The 21,443-nt window shown below is 38.5% G+C and overlaps 1 protein-coding gene across 1 annotated transcript in view; it reads right to left on the bottom strand.

Annotated features, from left to right (window-relative positions):
* EIF3H (eukaryotic translation initiation factor 3 subunit H) overlaps positions 1 to 21,443 on the bottom strand; it is an 81,717-nt gene that overhangs the window by 18,613 nt on the left and 41,661 nt on the right. The window contains exons 3-4 of the mRNA XM_070942046.1: positions 6,196 to 6,363; positions 3,181 to 3,280 (exon numbers count right to left, since the gene is read on the bottom strand). Coding sequence (XP_070798147.1) covers positions 3,181 to 3,280; positions 6,196 to 6,363 — 268 coding nt within the window. The remainder of the gene's footprint in view (positions 1 to 3,180; positions 3,281 to 6,195; positions 6,364 to 21,443) is intronic.

Here is a 21,443-nt window from a genome sequence, read left to right as displayed (position 1 = left end):
TTAAAAGAACCTTTACCTTTATACTTCCAGATGCTGTGACCTTATATGGTACACTGCAAGTTATTTTTAAAGGAACAAGACTTCAAAATGGCACGTCACATAGCACAGGAGATCCTGGATTAAAGATCTGCTTAAAACAATGAGCAGGCTTTGGGGTGATTATCTAGAACAGCTTTGTCCAGCTGGTACACAATAGATATACTGCATCTGAATTTTCAGAATTGCCAACTGCTGTAGTGAATCACAATGCAAAATTGTTCATACATCTTGAGGACAGGACAATTTTTTGGGGGTGGGTGTAGGGGGTTGGTCCAAGATCTTTAAACAATGAGGATCTGTCGGATTATACAACTTTAAAACATTTATTCTTATACTAAATATATTCAATGTTTTCTAGGTCCCCTGGATCTTCTCTGCTCTTCTTCTTGAGTCATGAAAATGATCAATCTATATAATAAGGTGCCCTTGGTTGACTAGAGATGATCGGAGGAGAAACAGTGCTTTGGGCTCAAGCAATTTGGGGGAAAATTCTATCATTGCTCTGGACTAGAGTTCAACTCAATTTTGTTAATGTTCATGTCAACAGCTATATCATGGCAAATCAAGATGAAACACACTTTAAAAGACATTCAGAGAAAATCCCACTAGTTCTGATACAACAGATTTACAGAGCCATGGCTCTAAAACACATTTTAAAAGGTCAATCAATATTTGCCCCAAATGTAGCCTTCAGACAATTTTGTTCTGCAACTAGAACAAGTGTGGCAATTCTTGTCATTTAAAAGATACTTGTTTTTTGCTCTGGTACCCACAGAAACAATTTGCTGAAAATGGAAGGCAATTCCTTCATATTGAAGACTACATAAGAGATAAGGCTATAGAATAGCAGTTTCAGTATTTTCAAAATAAGAGACTGGATTTTCATACCCAGCTAAGCATACTATTGTTTCTTTTGGGGTACTATGCTAACTTGGTCATGGTGGTTTTCAAAATAGGGTTTACAATTTAATTCAGAGGTGCATTACCTCAGGTAAAAGCATACAGCTTTTATAGATCTCTAAAACATGTTCTAAAATTGTAACCAATAACACGATATAAACAGGAAACACTAAGCTATGGAGTAATTGTATTATAAATTCTAGTCTCAATTCCCAATGACTTCAAGACATCATTTCATGCAGTTATACAGTAGTAACTTGTGAGCAGCATGGTGACCTAGAATTGGAGCTCTTGCCTCACAGTCAGGAGGCTGTGAGTTCGGTCCTAGGTACCAGCAGATATTTCTCTCTTTAGGCGTAACGAGAAAATATATGCTGTGAGCTATGAGTAGGCATCAGGAAGGGCATCCGGCCAGTAAACGCTCAGCTCCATTCAGCCTCCCCAACTCCACCCCGAAGCAAGGGATTACAGGGTCATTAATAGAAAAAAAAATGAAGTAATAATTTGTCTTCGCTTTCTTATTTCCTAAAAATTTCCTGAAACTCTATCATCCCACTATTAATTAGGTGTGACTTGCCTACCTTCTGAAGAAGCCCAAACAAAATCAGCCTGATGCTGCTATCATACTATACTACTACATACATTTAATTTTAATAAAAGGTAAACAAAATCAAAGAGCCAGTTTGGTGTGGTGGGGAAGGCACTGGGCTACAAACCAAGAGACTCCTATCTTAGGCATGAAGCCATCTGGGTGATCTTGGGCCAATCGTTCTGTCTCAGCCCTAGGTAAATGGCAAATCATTTCTAAAATTTTGGAGAAATCAAGAAAACAGTAGGGACTAGTTCAGGAAGTTGCCAAGAGTCCTGATTCAAAACACACAAAAACCTAAAACTCACAAAATAAATGAGATGCGTTGATTTAGTGCTTTTTGGAGTTAGCCCATAGAAAGTATTTTAAAAAAACGATTGTCACCTTCAGACCAGATCAGGTTATAAACCTCTTCTTTAGTGTGATGTGTGACCCCAGACCATTGTGTTGTATGTATGTATGTATGTATGTATGTATTGGTTCGATTTATATGCTGCCCTTCTCTGGAGACTCAGGGACTCAATGCGTTAAGCAATAGCCTTCATACTTTTGTATATACCTGCTTAGTAGGGCTTTCGCCCCCGCCCCCAAAGCGGTGTTCTTTTTTATACAAAGTCAACTTATTGCCCCCACAAACCGGGTCCTCATTTTACCTACCTCGAAAGGATGGAAGGCTGAGTCAACCTTGAGCCTGGTGAGATTTGAATTTGCAGTAATTGCAGGCAGCTGGTGTTACTTAACAGCAGTTTAGTCTGCTGCGCCACCAAGGCTCTTTTTAAGCACATTGTGTAAATTAGGCCATAGATACTCAAGATTGTGGCCCTCAAGCTCCTACCTATGTAGGCCTTGTTAGTTGTCTTAAAAATTAGAACAGGGACTATTATATGCAAGGGAATACTCAGAAGTAAAACAGCTCCTTTTAGGATCAATAGGAAAGCCATGGAATATAAGATGACTGTGGCAAGTTTATTATATGTAAAGATGGAAAGATTTGACACTATCCAGACTGGAGGAATGGTTGGTGAACTTCACAGTTTTTCCTGAAAAGGTAAGTTAACTTCACTGATTACAGAAAAGACATTACCTACGCTTATTGATGATCAGAAGCCTCTCGTGTGCTTTTTGCATTAAAAAAATGAAGAGAAAAAAAAGAACTTTTGAATTGTGGTTTGATAATTAGATGGGATAAATTATAAAAAGAAGAGTAATATGATAAAACTTGAGAGGGGGGGTTAAATATATTTGTACATATAATTGCTGTGAAGAATATCAGAAGCCCCTTTATATCTAAAAGTTTTAATTACACATAAACAGACACACAAAAAGTAAAATGGCTAAAACCAGGATTCTTGACCTTCACATTTTTATGTGAAGAATTGAAGCCTTGTATTTTCTGTCTGTTCTGCTCAATTTCATTTGCCTTAAGCGCTTGTCCTCTGTCTGGAATGATAGGCATAGCAAATCTTTCTTTGGTGAAGCAAATTTTGCTTCTTTACCATATCAGTCGTGAAGGCTCTCACTACTTGCAGCTACTGGGAAAGCACATATATCATACCTGTGTAGGTTTTACAGTGTTTCACCACAAACGATTTGACTATTTTATGCCTCCGGTCCATCTGCCACCCACACCCAGAATTTCCTCGTGCACTTACGCTTCTGGTGAAAAATCCTTCTCTTTGCAAACATCCATCAATTTAGGTGTCAGACGATATGCTTTTAGGGAGAGATAGCCCTGACCACTTTTTATAGGATCTGAGAGAAAACAAAAGGAAAACAATGAAATTTCATCTGAGCAATTCATATTGGGCCATTTTTTTTGTATGTCTTTTAATTATCAGAAAAAAAATGTCGGTACTGTTTTGCTCCGTCTATGAAACCACAATTTGTGGATTAAAGAAACGTCAAAAGCATGTATTAGTAGTAGTAGTATTGGCATTATTAAAATTTTTATTTTTTTATGGTTGAATATCAAAATACTATGCAATGATCAAAACAGATTCTCTCTAAAAGAACATCTTAATGATTTTATTTCAAAATAGAATACAATAGTGGAAACAGATCCTCTCTTAAAAAAATATTATTAATTTAATTCCATTTCTATATAGAGGTCAGTAACGAATTTATTAGTTATTTAGAATGGTACGACTACAACAGTTTAGCCAACTTGGGGATTCTGGGAGTTGAAATCCACATATCTTAAATGTTATCAAGACTGGGAAACCCTGCTTCAGAATTCTATCCCCACAAAAAAGGATGAAGAGCACCAAGGCTCGAACAGTTAAGGACGCGGGATTGGTAGCCCACGTTCAAGACTCAAGGGCTGTCATCGGGTGGAATAAGCTCCCATCCTTTGCTCGAGCTCCTGCTGGGGATATGAAAGGAGCCCCCAACTGATCGGCCTCCAGGCAGTGAGATGTCACCTGCTAATCCTTTCAACCTGGAAGCGCCTCGATGCTTCCAACATGAGGGCAATGCAACAAAAAGGACAGGAGATAACTGAGCAACAAGCATGTATTTGGGAAGACAATTCCACAGAATTGGGTGCATTAAAGCTTAGCTTCTTAAATTCCTGTCCCTCCCTTTAGCCTGGGGTTGAATGGTACCGTATTTTTCCGTGTATAAGACGCTACTTTTTCTTTTAAACATTTTCTTGAAAATGGAGGGGCGTCTTATACACAGGAGGCAGAGGAGAAGACCACACATGCCAGATGACCCTAATTCTTATATGCTGCTCTATCATTCCTCTCTATTGTAGTCGTTTCTTGTATCACATTACCACTCTAGGTTTCATCTCTATTGTTCCTGCGATGCATTTCCTGTTCTTGTTGTATTACTCACTCTAACAAGATGGTTTCTGCACATCTGTAGTGTGCTTACTACAAGCTACATGAAACATGGGGGCATCTTATACGTGGGAGTGTCTTATACATGGAAAAATACAGTAAATATTGGAGTGAGAGTTCTCTTAAAATAACCAGTTCCATGATTTCAGAACCTCAGATGTAGGGTAACTGAAAAGGCAGAAGAAGCAAAACTGATTTGCTTCCGAAAGGCTTCCTGTTCCAAATCTCATTTTTGAAACGAGAAAAAGAAACAAAGAAAACTCTATCGTCAAAAATTGCCCATTCTGCTGCTCTATTTCATAGGTGCAATCTAAAACTGCTGGAAAACCACATGCAGTCCCATAGTTAGCCTTTTCTGGACTAGAGTTTCAAAACCTGACAGCCAATATTTTAAATAGTTCCAGAAACAAATTGGGAATCGACACAGAAAGGGAAAAGAGAAAGCGGGAATCAAATTTCTAAAATAATGCTAGAAAAATGAGCTTTACGAATTGTTATTTTATTTTTTTATCTTCCCCAATGCAAATAAGCCAGACTCGGGGTCCACACACCCATCACCACATTTAAAACTCAAGGGAGTTACATGATGCAGCACAGTATGCAGACTCAGTATTTTTTTTTTTTTAAAAAACACATTTATGTAGGTAAATGTTTCCAGTTGCCTTGTTTTTTTAAAAATGTGTAAATACTTTACACGTTGATGAACTACCATTAAAGATGGAAAAAATTATGAATTTTTAAAAGAAAAAAACTATGTAGTCTCTAGGGCAAAGGTGTTTAATGTCTGTGGCAAGATAACAGTTGAGGCAGACTTGCCAAAGAACAATTTAAAAAAAAAATCAAACAAAAATATATTTATTTTTGGTTGTCTAAAACCAAACCCAGCCAAAAAAAAAAACAAAAAACCTTTAGCGATCAGTGTGATAAAATGAAAACCCAAGTAGAGTGAAACAAGTGGAAAATTCATCAGGACCTGATGATGCAATATTTCCAGCCAGAATAAGTATATACTTTAACAACTTGTTCTTTACTGTAATCCAATTGTTAACATACTGAAACAATTTAGGGGCAGCTTGTAAGATTGATCGCATTCATTAGTATTTTTTCTGACAGACACTCAGGACGTTACATTTACTTCTCAGCTGGAAACTATATGTGAGCTTGCCAGATATGGCAAAGCTGTGAGTGTTCAGGGAGGGGACAGCTATAAAGCTGTTAAATTGCCTACGGTTCTGATACAGCGCAGAACATCTGGCTTGGAGAGCTTAGGAAACGCCGTTAGAAAAAAAAAAGAAATCAGCAGAAAAGGGGGGGGGGAATCTTCGTGCAACGAAACAGTCCAGGTTTTGTATGCTTCTATCAGATGCATAAAAATTGGGAAGGGGAGGTGGGGGGGGGGGAGAGAAGAGAAATACTTGGCAATCTGCTTTATGATTGGTCAGTCTTATGCCGAGCCAGACGTTCCAGCAAGCTGGGCTTGTTAAGACATCTGGTGTAGTTCCACCAGCCCCTTCCATGAGGGATGGGAATTGGGAGGAATAAAAATGAAGCAGCTCCTCTGGCATTCCAAAACATACACATCAGGGCTCTGATAGCAAGAAAAATAAACAAAAAGAAGGAAACTCTGTCTAGACTTTGCTGCTGCTGAGGCTGCTGCAGACACAGAGTTGGTATTTACTTGCCAAAGGTCTGCCAAGGCAGCTCTTGAGGCAGGGAGTTCATAGGCGATGTATATAATAATAATAATATTGAGGAATTGGGGTTGTTGGTGGCGGTGGTGGTGGTGATGGAAGGAATAATACAGAAAAAGCCACACATGCTAACCGTAAATGAGAACGACAGATTCCTCGATGGCGTGCTGGTAACTGAACTGGGAATCCAGGAGAGCACGGGTAACAAAGGAGCCGTAGTACGTGGACTGATACCAGCCGACATGGAGATGGTCAATATTGACATGGCGAAGACTACGCATCATTTCCATTTGATATTGAACTGGAGAGGAGAGACAGAGACAGAGAGAGAGGGAAAAAAAAGAGAGAGGGACAATAAACATTTTGTAGGATAAGTTTACATATGAATCTCGGCTATTTTTGAAGGATGCCCTAGTGAAGTAAGGGTGGGAGAATCTGCTGTCCTATTTGGCTCTGAGGAATCTCTTGAGGTTGCAAAGCTCACAGACACGAAAGCAGAGACCTTCTAGTCATTCTTGAATTATTTGAAGGCAAACCTTTCCAGATTTTCAAATGATTCTCCGAATGGCTTAATTTGGAGAGACAACCACCTCTAGTTTTAAAACTTGTGACTCTAAAAAGGAGGGATTAGTGAAGCAGGCAAAGCTTTGCCTACAGGAGATCCGAGGTTCTCTGGTATGTTCAGGTAAAGGCAGAAGGTAAATAGAAACAATGTCTACATGTTTCAGGAAAGTCCACTGCCAGAGCTGATGGGAAGATTATCCAACCTTTTGAATAAGTATTGAATAATACTCACATTGCCTGAAGAATTGGAAGGTTGGGCTGCTCCATTCAACTCTTCAAGTATTACTTTTTCACAAATACTATTTACCGAGCTAAATATTCCCCATTCTGCATCTGTACATCTGTTATTTCTCAGTGAACTTAGTAACTATTTCTCTTAAATACCATAACAATTCTCTAAATATCAAGGCTGGTTAGGATTGCCTTGAGTGTAATATCAATCTTCTAAGGCATTTGCCTCGTCCAATTATGTGTCATCTGCAAATCTAATAAGTATCTCCTTCATCTTTTCATTCAAATCTCTTGTAAAAGGTTGAACAGTACAAGAACTGCCCCTCAATAATTTGTTTTAGTTTGAACTATTTGTACTGACTCTTTGAATCTAAGTATGATTTTAAATCCCGCTAAGTAACTATTATGTTCTCATGCTATCCAACCGTGTAACTAGTTTGCTAATCTGAATGCCACAAAGTACTTTTGTCAGATGCTTTGTTTTGTTTTCAAAATGGTTACAGATCAATTGCTTTATAGTCTCTCAAATTTCTTAAATATTGAAGCCAAAATGACTGATCAATAGTTCTCTGGATCCTTTCTCCTCCCCACTATTGATTTTTAATATACATAACATCCTCTCCTCCAGTAATACGGGACTTGACTTGTTCTCCGGGATTTCACAAAGTTAATATGTAAGAATTTGACTATACACAACTTCACTTTGACTTAAAATCACAAAGTCTAATATCATGACATGCTCCTAGTGTTCCTACTATATTAAGTATTTTTTTCCGTCCGTCCGTGTGTAAAACCTTTTTTTAAGAATGTTTAACTTTGACTAAGACCTTTCTTTTGGTTTGTGTCCTGTGTTGTTCTGCACTCTCTGAAACAGAAAACTGTGAGCAAGACATATCAACAATTTTGTGAAAGGACTATGCTTAGCAAAATTTGACTCTCAAAGATTTTGGGAGTCCCTCATCACTACAATTTCATGTCTCTCTTAACCTATAATCCACATTTTCACTGTTTTCATCCTTCCTCATTATTTTGCAGCTGTTTTTAGTTTAGCCCAATCTGCTCTAGTTCCTCCGGGAGGGGGGGGGATTAATTTCAAATTTTCCCCAAGACAAGGTTTATCTCTTGGTCTTTGCAATAGCAGGGCCCCAGATCTGCTAATATGGCTTTAAATCAGTCTTTCCTGACAACCGTTAATAAAACAACTGATTATTTAGGAAATCATATTTGGATACAGCTACTGATTGCAGTTATAATCTCTTCCAAAGTGAAATTGCGCTTAAATGACCTCTATTATTATTGTCCATGCTTACTGCCCATTTCTAGTCAATCAAACTACTATAATGCAGATAATATGTAATTATTTATAGCATGTTTTCTGAAGTGAACAAAAGAAGCTTGCTGTTATCACAGAAAAGGCCTACCATATTTTTCGGAGTATAAGACACTCTGGACTATAAAACGCACCTACCTTTTTTGGGGAGGAAAACAAGAAAAAAAAATCTGCCTCTGCCTCCCAGCAATTTGCTTCATGGCAGCAAACAGCTAACAGCCCATTTCAGTTTCAGCACAGTCTGATTAGCACAAGCAGCTGATTGTCAGTTGGATCAGCCTCCCGAGGATCAGCTGTTTCAGGCTACAGGGATTGCCATAGCCTATTGCCGCCTCCTCGCACCCCATTTCCAGCCTCCATTTTCCGACCATTCTGGGCAGCGGAGATTGGAATGTGTGGAAAATGGGGCAAGCGGAGACCGAAAATGGGGCGGGCAGAGGTGGCAATAGGCTATGGCAATCCCTGCAGCCTGAAATAGCTGAACCTTGGGAGGCTGATCCAACTGACAATCAGCTGCTTGTGCTAATCAGCCTGTGCTGAAGCTGAAACAGAAACAGGCTATTTGCTGTAAGGAGGCAAATTGCTGGAGGCAGAGGCCAAAGGGTGGAGGCCGATGGGTGGGCAGGGCTACATTCAGTGTATGACACACCCAAATTTTCACCCTCTTTTGGGGGGGGGGCAAGTGTGTCTTATACTCTGAAAAATACGGTATTTAGTTTGGTCTCCTGTGTCCTAGATTGGCCAGCAAGATGCATTTGGTAGCTTGCTACTTATTACAAAAGTTGTTCATACATACATATTACCTAAATACATCTTACAATAAACCTATATGATAGCACTGTATTAAACTTTTATGTTCTTTGCGGGAGAGAGAGGATGGCAGTTTCAGAATAGGTTCTTTACACCTACCTAGGAATTTCATTTCAAAACAATATGCAGACTATCAATCCGATTTATCTTTAAGACTGGAATAATGTAAAGAAGTAACAACAAATGGACCAACGCTACTGCATATGGAAGAGGATTTAAGGGATCCCTTCTGCTCTTTTGAGCTTGGTTGTTTTCTTGCAGACGTTTCATTACCTAGCAGCACTGATGGTGTTTCCTAGTGTGGGTAATGCAAGAAAACAACCAAGCTCAGAGAGCACCAAGGATCCTCATTTCAACCCTGAGCTACAAATATTCTCCTTTACTGGAAAAGGATTTCAACCTGTAACCATTTTCCCAATGCTATATTTCTATTTTCCCCCCCAACCTGGATGTTGACTTAAAATTCAGGATAGTTGGTAAGTATCTTGATCCATGTTCTATGGCATCCTTATAAAAAGCAGCAGCGTGGGAAGAAGATGGCGGATTGTGTGATCTTCTCTTTCCAGCATATTTGTTGGCTTCACATTCGGCAACATGCCTTGAATGGAATGGAGCAAATTTCATTATTCTGACTCAGTTCTTTCTCCAATGGTTTCTGAGTCTTCTTTCAAAGTGGAATGTCCTTTTATCGTTTAAATAAATAAGTTTACAGCAGAAACAAGAATGTGTGGCACAGGCCATCAGCTTCTTGCTGACATAAACAGGATCCAGACACAGAATGGAGACAATTAATGCATTTTTATATAATCTTTGCGTACACATATACACACGTAAGCTTCCAAAACGCTAATTGAATTATTGTTAACTATTTCCAGAGTACAAATCAAGACAAGATTGTTGTGTGTTGTAAAATATGCAGCAAGTTAACTACGTTAAATATAGACTCATAATGAAAAAAAAAAAGTTTACAAAGAAGCCTGTAGTACTAGAAAGTTCTTTTAAACTTTTGATTTAATTTATATTTTACGTACAGATATTTCACAAGAGAGCCAGTTCGTTCTAATGGTTAAGGTACCAAGCTAGAAGCCAGGAGATTGTGAATTCTAGTCCCACTTTGGGCATGAAAACTATCTGGGTGACTTTGGGCCAACAAATGAATCAATACTCTGTTGATCTGGAGGGGAAAAAAAAAGGGGGGGGAACCCTGCACATACAGTGGTACCTAGGTACTCATTCTTAATAGGTTCCAGGAGGCACGATGAGAACCAAAAATGATAAGTACCCAACAATTTTTCCCCATAAGGAATAATGTAGTGAGTCACAAGGCAGCCGACATCAACGAGTTCTAGCTTATGCGTAGAGTATCAAACAAACAATGAGTACCGGGGCAAAATTTTCATACCAAAATGTGTTGAGTATCAAATTCGATAAGTTTCAAAGCAGTTGAGTACTAAGGTGCCACTGGATGGGAAAACACTGGGAAGAAAAAAGAAGGCATTTTACAAAATAATAAAACTGGAAGGGGAAATCAAGGATGGTTTATTGTTAGCTGTTTAATTCATTTTGAGAGTGGCCTACAGAGTCAAATTTTCTCCAGATTTGATCCTTCAATTTTAGAGTTTACAAGCTAAGAGAAGGATGCCTAATTCTGGCATTACAATAAATATGGGAATTGGATCATGCCATGGGATCATACAGCACTCCCTCACTGGTATACAGATTAAAAATTTCTGGGAACATGGAACATGGGATTTTTCAAAGGAAAAGTTGATATTCTGTGTATAAGTGAAATATACATAACAGGTATTTGAATCCTAATTTGATTTGGGACTCTGGTTGAACAGAAAGTTTGATATAAATCAAGTAAATAAATAAGCAAATATATTACTGTTTTGTTTCACCAGTTGAAAAAACACAATTTATAATATCATTTGGCATACTTAAAGAGTACAATTCCTCAAAAGCAAAACTTGGGTTAGTGGAATTTACTTATATGTAAAGTCCCACAGCTGCAGCCTTAAAAGTTTAGTACACCACTATACATATATGCCTACTTACAAAATAGGCTTCACTGAGTTCAGAAGAATGCATTCCACTGAAGTATATAAGGCATGAAAACTGGTCCATTCCCTATAGTTTTAGATTACTGTTCTAATTACCCTGGCTACAAACCATACCAAATACAATTAACTATCCTTTATACCGTTCTTAGATTTGAGTGAAGAGTCTTTTCTTGTAAGGTATTCCACTCATTCCAAAGGAGAATCAATCAATCTATCTATCTATCTATCTATCTATCTATCTATCTATCTATCTATCTATCTATCTATCTATCTATCTATGTGTTTTTCTGTTGAAGCACCTGGTCTACCCCAATATGGGAGGGAGCATACTGCTTCCCTTTCGCCTTTCAGCTCCAATCCAGGAGCCCTCAAGCAGTCGCATTCACAACAAACCATTTTATATACCAAATACTAAATACCAAATTTATATTTAGCTAGCTGATGAGAGCTAAATAGCTTGAAATAGATCTAAACTAGTCTCCCTTTATTTCTTTATCAGCAAATATAAATTTGATATATTTATTTATTTCTTCCCATCCCAGGTGTCCCAGGTATTTCTAATTTTTTGAATTTGTTCTTATAAAAATGGGGAGAAGGGTGGGGGAGGATACGTTTTGAATTTTTTCAAACAGCCATAGTTTGCTTGCCTATTTATTTTAGTCAAAGGATGTGGTAATGGTAAGAAATATTTTTTTTACCCATAGCTTAGCCTCTCAGCACATGACAGATGATTAATATGCCTCTGAGACACCACAGGCTAACAGATATTTTAGAAGGCTAGTGTTCTGAATGCGTCAGATTTCAAATTCTTAGCTAGTGCTATAGTATTCTGGGCAATTTGTCAAACTGAGGTCCACACATTTTTATTGAGGTTACCCAGAAATTATCACCAGAGTTGCAAACTCAGAAGAAAGACAGTCTTTCTTTTTGGGTCAAGTTTCTAGACACCTTTAAAATCCCATACAACTGTACTACACATTGCTCCCTCCAGGTTTGTTATTATATTTGTGTTACAATTTTAACAGAGGTGGGGCCCGATGGCTCAGCCATTAAAAATGTTGAGCTTGTCAGCTGGAATGCTGACAGCCCGGTTTCGAGAACAGAATGCGATGGGGTGCGCTCCCTTTATTTACCCCCGTTTCTGCCCATCTAGCAGCTCAAAATGATGCAAATGCAAGTACATAAATAGGTACCACTTTGATGGGAAAGGAACAGCGTCCTGTGTGCCTCAGTGTATAATCACACTGGCCACATGACTATGCAAATTTCTTCGGACAACGCTGACCCTGTCAGCTAAGAAACAGAGATGAGCATCACCCCATGGAGTTGGATATGACTGGAAAGGGGAAATTTTTACCTTTTAATGGAGGAGGAAGAGGAGGAGGTTCTTCCTGCGCCAATCAGGAAGCTCAAACTGCCCAAGGAGCTGCTGATACAGTTCTACAGAGGAACTACTGAGTCTGTCAACTGCACCTCTATAACTGTCTGGTTTGGTTCTGCAACCCAACAAGACAGACACAGACTTCAGAGGATAGTTAGAACTGCAGAAAAAACCATTACTACCAACCTGCCTTCCATTGAGGACCTGTATACTGCGCGAGTCAAAAAGAGGGCTGTGAAAATATTTACAGACCCCTTGCATCCTGGACATAAACTGTTTCAACTCCTACCCTCGAAACGACGCTATAGAGCGCTGCACATCAGAACAACTAGACACGAGAACAGTTTGGTGATGGGTATGATGAGAAGATTAATAGTAGTGCAGACTTAGTGAATAGTTTGACAGTGTTGAGGGAATTATTTGTTTAGCAGAGTGATGGCATTCGGGAAAAAACTGTTCTTGTGTCTAGTTGTACTGGTGTGCAGTGCTCTATAGCGTCGTTGTGATTTGTTTGCTTATTTGTACCCTATGACTATCATTAAGTGTTGTACCTTATGATTCTTAATGAATGTATCTTTTCTTTTTATGTACACTGAGCATATGCACCAAAGACAAATTCCTTGTGTGTCCAATCACACTTGGCCAATAAAGAATTGTATTGTATTGTATTATTGGAGGAAGAGGAGGAAGATGTATGTAGAAAAACAACCAGAAGCCTTTTTGCATGCTGTCTATGTATAGATGATAAACTTTGGTTGTAGTCCAACTGTGAGTGTATCTTAGAATATCCTTCTTCTTGGTGGTCCTGATGCAAACCACCAATCCATTCTTTGAATTTGCTATGTTAGCCAAATAGGTTAGAAATAATATTCTGGGTAGAACAAGAGAAAAAAAAACCCATAGTGTTTATGGTTTTTGTTTGACACCACATTCAAGGCTAACCCTATTAAGGTTGCCCTGTCATCCAAACACTTAATTAAGAGAGGCCTTAATATTTTTTATTTATTATGGAACAATAACAATCATTTGTGTAACAATTATCTTTGTAACATTTGGCTGCTCAGTTCCTAGGAAAGATGGACTGTTCAGACTATTTCCATTTTTCTCAGTTTCTACACATGGTCCCATTTTTCTGTGTTCATCTCTCATTTTCTTCCAATCCTCATAAAAAAAAGGCATTTAGCATTTGTAACCACAAATTATGCATTCCTAAATATATTTTATCTCAAAGTACACATTTCTAAGCATATTTTACTCTAAATGTGTATTTTGTACACTCTTTAGTAGATTTTCCTTGCCAAAAATTGCATCACAAAATTTGGAGACGCATTAAATCCAAGCAATTATTGAGTTCCCATCCATAGATTTGTCTGAGGGTCCAGATGAGCTTGGCTTGATTTGAATTGAACTGTGGATTGGATTAAATCCTCAAGCATCCCTATTTATCACAGAACTATGACTGGCTGTGGTTTAATAACACTACATCTCATGATAAAGATGAAACTACCACTTTTATTTTCAAAATAATAGGCAAATGAAGCATATTATGTATTTCACAGTATAATTTTTTCTATGGGGGAAATTTTTAGTTCTATGTATGTTTTAATTTAATTTAATTTAATTAATTCAATTTATATGCCGCCCCTCTCCAAAGACTCAGGGCGGCTCACAACACATTTCAAAAAAATCATTATTAAAAAAAAAAATTTAAAAATTAAAAACATTAAAAACATTAAAAACTCATTCACGCCATTCATGGCCGGATCTCGCCAGATCACAAGAGCGAGATCAACGGCCTCAGGCCTGCCGGAAAAGCCAGGTCTTCATCGCTTTTCAGAAGGCCAATAGGGTGGGGATGGTCCAGACCTCAGGAGGTAACTGGTTCCAGAGAGCAGGGGCAGCCACAGAGAAGGCCCTCCTCCACGGGCCCGCCAGCCAGCATTGTTTAGCCGATGGGACTCGGAGGAGACGAACTCTGTGGGATCTTACCGGTCGCTGGGAGCGATGCAGCAGAAGGCGGTCTCGAAGATAACCTGGCCCTGAGCCATGTAGGACTTTAAAGGTAATAACCAACACCTTGAATTGTGACCGGAGACCAATAGGGAGCCAGTGCAGCTCGCGGAGAATTGGTGTAATGTGGGTGTACCTAGGTGCACCCACGACAGCTCGCGCGGCTGCATTCTGGACCAACTGTAGTCTCCAAACACTTTTCAAGGATAGCCCCATGTAGAGAGCATTTAAAATGTGCCAGAGCACTGTCCTGCAGGAATTAACCACTCTCCATCCTATGGATATCAATGACGACAAAATTAAGCAAACGAGCAACTCTCCTACAATCTGTCAATATAATAGGACAGCTTCTAATCATTATACCTTTTCAAGGAACTTTTTTTTTTAATGACCACAAGTTGTAAGCTTGCAACATTACTCCAACTTCAGACAGAAAAATATTTTTATATATAAATAACTCTTAAAAAACGGCTTACAACTTTTTTTTTCCAAAATAAAGCTAAAACCTGGTTTGCCAACTCTATTATCATGCCTCCACTAAATTAGTCCAGGATTACAGACTAGTATTTTCAACAACAACCACAACAGCTTGCAAATATTCCACATCAAATTACAAAATATGTTATAACCAAAATGGGAATAAGGGGACACGTTTCATTTAGAACACTTGATAACATTTTAATACGTAATAACTATGCATTGCATAAACTCCTGGGAACAAGTAAAATCTGACTTCTGAACGGGGGTTATGAGATGGTAGCTAACCAGATGTATTTGAAATGGTAGCTATACATATTCCACAGGATAAAATCCAAAAGCCACGGAGAGTTCTATCCAGCAAAAACATAACATTTTGGAGGAGTGCAAGATTTATCTGCCTTAATTTAATTTGCCAAATATTGACAAAAGCACTTGTTTTGCTACCTTTGATCATTAATACTGTAAAACAAGCTTTCACTTTAGCCTCTTCAAGCAATATCCTTTAGTTAAACTGAGAATGATTCTTCCTGTTACGGAAGACCTTCTACAGTTTAATACTCCCAGAATAAGTAAAAAATGAAATTGATCCAGAAGACAGCAAGGATGTTGCTTCTGTCTTTCAAGCATAGAAATTTGCAACAGACTTAAGAGGAGAATTATGTCCACACAGACTTGGCAGTCACCTGAAGATTAAAAAACAAGAAAAACACCAAGCTGCAGTACAATACATTTGTTATCTCAAGAAACACACTTGATGTTGCTGTCCAAATTCCTTAGGACACCTGTTCAAAAAAAATCAAAACATGACCCTGATTTCAACATGCCAGATGCTTATCAATCACTCCTGGATAGGAATTTATGATGATGATGATGATGATGATGTGACATTCAGTTGGTATCAACCCTTAATGACTGCACAGATTCTTTTTTCTCCCAGGAAAATCTATGCACAACTTGGTCTTTCAGATGTCCCAACAATATTTCTCAAGTTTTCTGAGAGTTGAAGTCCACAAGTCTTAAACCTGCCAAGGTTGGACACCCCTTCATTGGCAAGTCTAAGGCTTATTGCTGAACTTTCTTCTTTCATCTTTACACTGAACCACAATGGTTGTGAATTGAGGAGTACCTATACTTGTTGTTGTTGTTGTTGTTTGTTGCGAAGTCATGTCCGACCCATCGCAACCCCATGAACAACGTTCCTCCAGGCCTTCCTGTCCTCTACTGTCCTCTGGAGTCCATTTAAGATCACGCCTACTGCTTCAGTGACTCCATCCAGCCACTTCGTTCTCTGTCGTCCCCTTTTTCTTTTGCCCTCAATCTTTCCCAGCATTAGGCTCTTCTCCAGTGAGTCTTTCCTTCTCATTAGGTGGCCAAAGTATTTGAGTTTCATCTTCAGGATCTGGCCTTCTAAAGAGCAGTCAGGGTTGATCTCCTCTAGGACTGACCAGTTTGATCGCTTTGCAGTTCAAGGGACTCACAGGAGTCTTCTCCAGCACCATCGTTCAAAGGCCTCAATTCTTTGGTGTTCAGCTTTTCTTATGGTCCAACTTTCACAGCCATACATTGCAACTGCAAAAAACATAGCCTTGACTATATGCACTTTTGTTGGCTGGGTGATATCTCTGCTTTTTAGTATGCTGTCTAACTTTGCCATAGCTTTCCTTCGCAGGAGTAAGCATCTTTTAATTTCTTGGTTGTAGTCCCCATCTGCGGTGAACTTGGAGCCCAGAAAAATAAAATCTGTCATACCTCCATTTCTTCCCCATCTATTTGCCAGGAATTGAGAGGGCCAGATACCATGATCTTAGTTTTCTTAATATTGAGTTTCAAGCCAACTTTTGCACTCTCCTTCTTCACCTGCATCAAGAGGCTCTTTAGTTCCTGTTCACTTTCTGCCATTAGAGTGGTATCATCTCCATATCTGAGGTTGTTGATATTTCTCCCGGCAGTCTTAATTCCAACTTTTGATTCATCTAGCCCCACCTTTCTCATGATGTGCTCTGCCTATAAGTTAAATAGGCATAATTCACCTCTTAGGTTTGTTGCAAATTCCTATGCTTCAATGACAAAAGCAACATCATTGCAGTCTCATAGCTGTGCACCATTTTTGAGCTGTCGTTTGGATCAATTTATTTTATTTTATTATTTTATTTTATTTTATTTTATTTTATTTTATTTTATTTTATTTTATTTTATTATTTTATTTTATTATTTTATTTTATTTTATTTTATTTTATTAATTATATTATATTATATTTTATTTTATTTTATTTTATTTTATTTTATTATATTTTATTTTATTTTATTATATTTTATTATTTTATTTTATTTTATTTTATTTTATTTTATTTTATTTTATTTTATTTTATTTTATTTTATTTTATTATTTTATTTTATTTTATTTTATTTTATTTTATTTTATTTTATTTTATTTATATACCGCCCTACTCCCGAATGAGTCCTTCGCCGCCCTGTGAACAGCCACAAGATAAAAATACATCATACAAAAGTTAAAAACCATTTAAAAGAACATTAAATAATTTTGGCCCAAAAACGAATTTAAAAACACCCAATTTGTATAAAACTTAAAAGCAAATTAAAAGGGAGAGTCAAGCCAGACCAGCCTGCTGGAAAAAAAATGTTTTGAGGGCGCGGCGGAAAGTGCATAAATCTGGGATCCCCCGTATCTCCGGAGGTAGCTCATTCCAGATGGCAGGTGCCCCCACAGAAAAGGCTCTCCCCCTGGGGGCCACCAGTCGATACTGTTTGGCCGACGGCTCCCTGAGGAGCCCCTCTCTATGGGAGCGTACTGGTCGGTGAGAGGCTACTGTGGCAGAAGGCGGTCTCGTAAGTATCCTGGTCCTAAACCATGGAGCGCTCTAAAGGTGGTGACCAAAACCTTGAAGCGCACCTGGAAGACCACCGGGAGCCAGTGCTAATTTCATAACTGCTCTAAGCCTTTTGCAGTTAAAGTCCCATAAGAGCACCATGCCCACTCCCAAGCCGTAAATCTGCCAGTATTATGTCACAGCACCATCTATTTCCCAAGCAGCAATGAGTCTTAATTTGAGTGTTGTGTAAGAGCTTGGAAAACTCTGAGCTCAATTTCCCTGCTGAGCTTTGAATTTTTCTCTGCTTGCCCTCATGCGCCGGCTGTACTATGTTAAAAGTGATTGTGTGAACAGCAGGGAATAGTCCAATGAAAGATACTCTGAACTCTTTTGAACAAGGAGTGGAATATGATGCGAAGCCAGTTTGGGCATGCCTACCTCGGCTTAATGAATAGAGTTAGGTGCAAACCCTTTGCCTGACCTTAGTCTTCCCCTTTTTCTTTCTCGGATATTGTACATGACAAGAAGTACAGAGAAATTTTAAATCAGGAAAGAACATGTAAGACATTTTCAGTTAACCAGTTTTCTTTAGAAGAGGTGAATTATTAAGCTGAAATAGGTATATCCAAATAGAGCCAGTGATACTGTTCCCACAGCAGGCTCAATTGGTGATGGGGTTTCTATGTACTATGGGAACATCAAGAAAGTAAATCTATGTCCTGGGGATTAAATAAGTCCTAAATTGCCCAAGTATGAAGAGGGATAACTTTACCATGTTGGTCATATTGTAGAAACATCTAAACCTGAATTTACTGCCAAACCCAGATAGCAGAGGACAGGTGTCCCAAAAATCAATTGACTGCTGATGCCTCTTATTGTTTGCTTAGCTGATGGGACAATGACTAGTAATGTCAGGAAGCCTTATCAGCTCAGCTTTCTCCTGGTTCAAGAATTCATGGGATAATAAGCACTTCCTAGAAGTGCATGGGGATTCCATATTCCCTCAAATCGCAGCTCTTATCCCTGGTAATGTGAGGGTGACTTGCTGGACCACCAATAAGGGAGCCCTGATGTCGCAGAGGTTAAATTGCAGTATTGAAGGTAAACTCTGCCCACAGCCTGGAGTTCGATCCTGATGAGGCTCAAGATTGAGTCAGCCTCCCATCCTTTTGAGATCGGTAAAATGAGGACCCAGATTGTTGGGAGCAATATGCAAATAATGCTTCTACATAAATCCACCAGGGACAAAATTGAACCGAGTGAGTGTAAGGCAGTTGTTTGTGTAAAATTCAACATATTTTTTGTAATAATACTTATTTTTCAAAACCAATTTATACCGCTACTCACCAGACATGCTTATAAAATGATAAATAGGGTCAATCTTTTCTGTGTGTTGGGCACACAAAGGGAAGCTTTTTACTTATCTGCAAATATCAGTGTGCCTTGTATTCTCTTTTCCTCCCACACCTCTTAACATGAGCAGCAAAGTAGGATGCTACCCTAAATAAAAATTAAACATCTGACAAAACATAATCTAGAACATTAAAACTGCTGCTGCATTTAATTTCTCTGCTTTGTGGCTGCAAAGGTTGTTCGCAACTCAAAACATATTTTTCAATTTCAAGATGTTACAGTCAAGGGAGATTAAGGCAGAGACAAAATAGGAGGTGCAGGCGGGGATTCCTAACTATGAAGATTCGAACAGGCAATGTCTTCTCAAATAAAAAGGAATTAATCTTTACCATTGCTCTGATGAATCAGAATAAAACATATCTCACAGTCTAAAGGGCACCCATAATCAAATCAAGTCACCATAAAATGAAATATGTACTAAAAAGGGCTTTCAATCTATGTACACATTACTATGTCAAAAGAAGGCATGCTCCTTTGTATCACAGGGACATCCAATACTGCTGAATTAATACAATCAAATGTATCAAAATACTGTATGTATCAAATGTATACAGGCATTGATTTGATACATATAAAAATGTATCAAATCAACATGTCTTATTACACATCTCACTTGAACCTAGCATATTTTTAGGAATAACATTGCTGTACACATGCTGTACACGTGGGACGTGGTGGCTCAGCGGCTAAGAAGCTGAGCTTGTCGATTGAAAGGTCGGCAGTTCAGCGGTTCGAATCCGTAGTGCTGCGTAATGGGGTGAGCTCCCGTTACTTTTCCCAGCTTCTGCCAACCTAGCAGTTCGAAAGCACATTAAAAAATGCAAGTAGAAAAATAGGCACTACCTTTGGTGGGAAGGTAACAGTGTTCCGTGCACCTTTGGCATTTAGTCATGCTGGCCACATGACCACGGAGACGTCTTCGGACAGCGCTGGCTCTTTTGCTTTGAAACCTAGAGTCGGGAATGATTAGCACATATGTGCGAGGGGAACTTTTACCTTTACACATTTCTACACTAAGTAGACTAATTACATGATACAGATCTAGATCTGTACTATAGGCAAGATGGGTTCCTCCTGATATTCTTGGAGTGTAGTTCTCACTGGGCATTCTGGCTATAACAGGCGGCAACTGCACTTCATCTGTAGGAACACACTTTATCTATTCCTGTTGAACAGATTTTCTTAATATGTTCATCCTTGCCTGGAAAACAACTTAATGTACACGGATGGCATGCAAGCAACCGAGAATGGAATTTTAACCAATTATTCTAAAATTAAAAGTGCAAGGTTTAAATCAGTAACATGTTCACAACAGAAATCTTTGAAAGCTATGTTCATCTTTTTTTTTTTTTAATTTGATTTATATGCCGCCCTTCCCCGGAGACTCAGGGCGGCTTACAATGCATTAAGCATGATAATCTAATGAACCTTACTTGACTTGATATGTGTCTGTGGAAAAGTAATATAAATATTATGTCTCCTGCATTTGCAATCTAGCACCCTAAAGTGGTGTTAGGACTTTAACTCCAAAAATTACCAGTTACCACGGTCGAAGAATTTGAAGCCCTGACACATCTGGAGGCTGCAAAATATTGACATCATGGAGCTACCTCCAACCCAGCTATGCACCTGGCCATTGAAGCTTCCCTTTCTTAAAAATGCAAATGGAAAAGCAATTAATTGAACAAATTGAGGATATCTGCATGGTCTACATGATGTACTTAGTTAGGAAGATGCAGTACAGTCCTCTTGTACATTGTATTAAGGGAAATATGAGTAGGCTTCAATTCTACAGTTCAGTCAATGGTACAAAATCAATGCATTTAGCCAGCAGACAAAATCCCTGCCAATACAACGAAACTGGATTATTCATATTACAATTCACATTCAATTGATGTTCATTTTAACTGCAAAAAAATAATAATTCTGGAAATGGCTTGGGCAAGATGTTGAGAAATATGTTAGCAACTGTACTGGATAACTAATCCTGCAAAGTACAGGTAGTCCTTGCCTTATGACCACAATGGAGACCAAAATATATGTTGCTAAGTGAGACGTTTGTTAAATGAGCTTTGCCCCCTTTTATGACCTTTCTTGCCACAGTTGTTAAGTGAATCACTGCACTTGTTAAATTAGTAACATCTGGCTTCCCCATCGACTTTGCTTGTTAGAAGGTCACAAAAGGTGATCGCATGATCCCAGGACACTGCAACCGTCATAAATATGACTTACTTGCCAAGCATCTGAATTTTGATCACATGACTATGA

The sequence above is a fragment of the Pituophis catenifer genome, unplaced genomic scaffold (assembly GCF_029215685.1).
Source record: "Pituophis catenifer annectens isolate HBS135680 unplaced genomic scaffold, rPitCat1.0.hap2 SCAF_3, whole genome shotgun sequence".
Classification (NCBI taxonomy): Eukaryota; Metazoa; Chordata; class Lepidosauria; order Squamata; family Colubridae; genus Pituophis; species Pituophis catenifer.
Note: the sequence above shows the minus strand (reverse complement) of the source record. Positions and strands in the feature narration are given on the sequence as shown.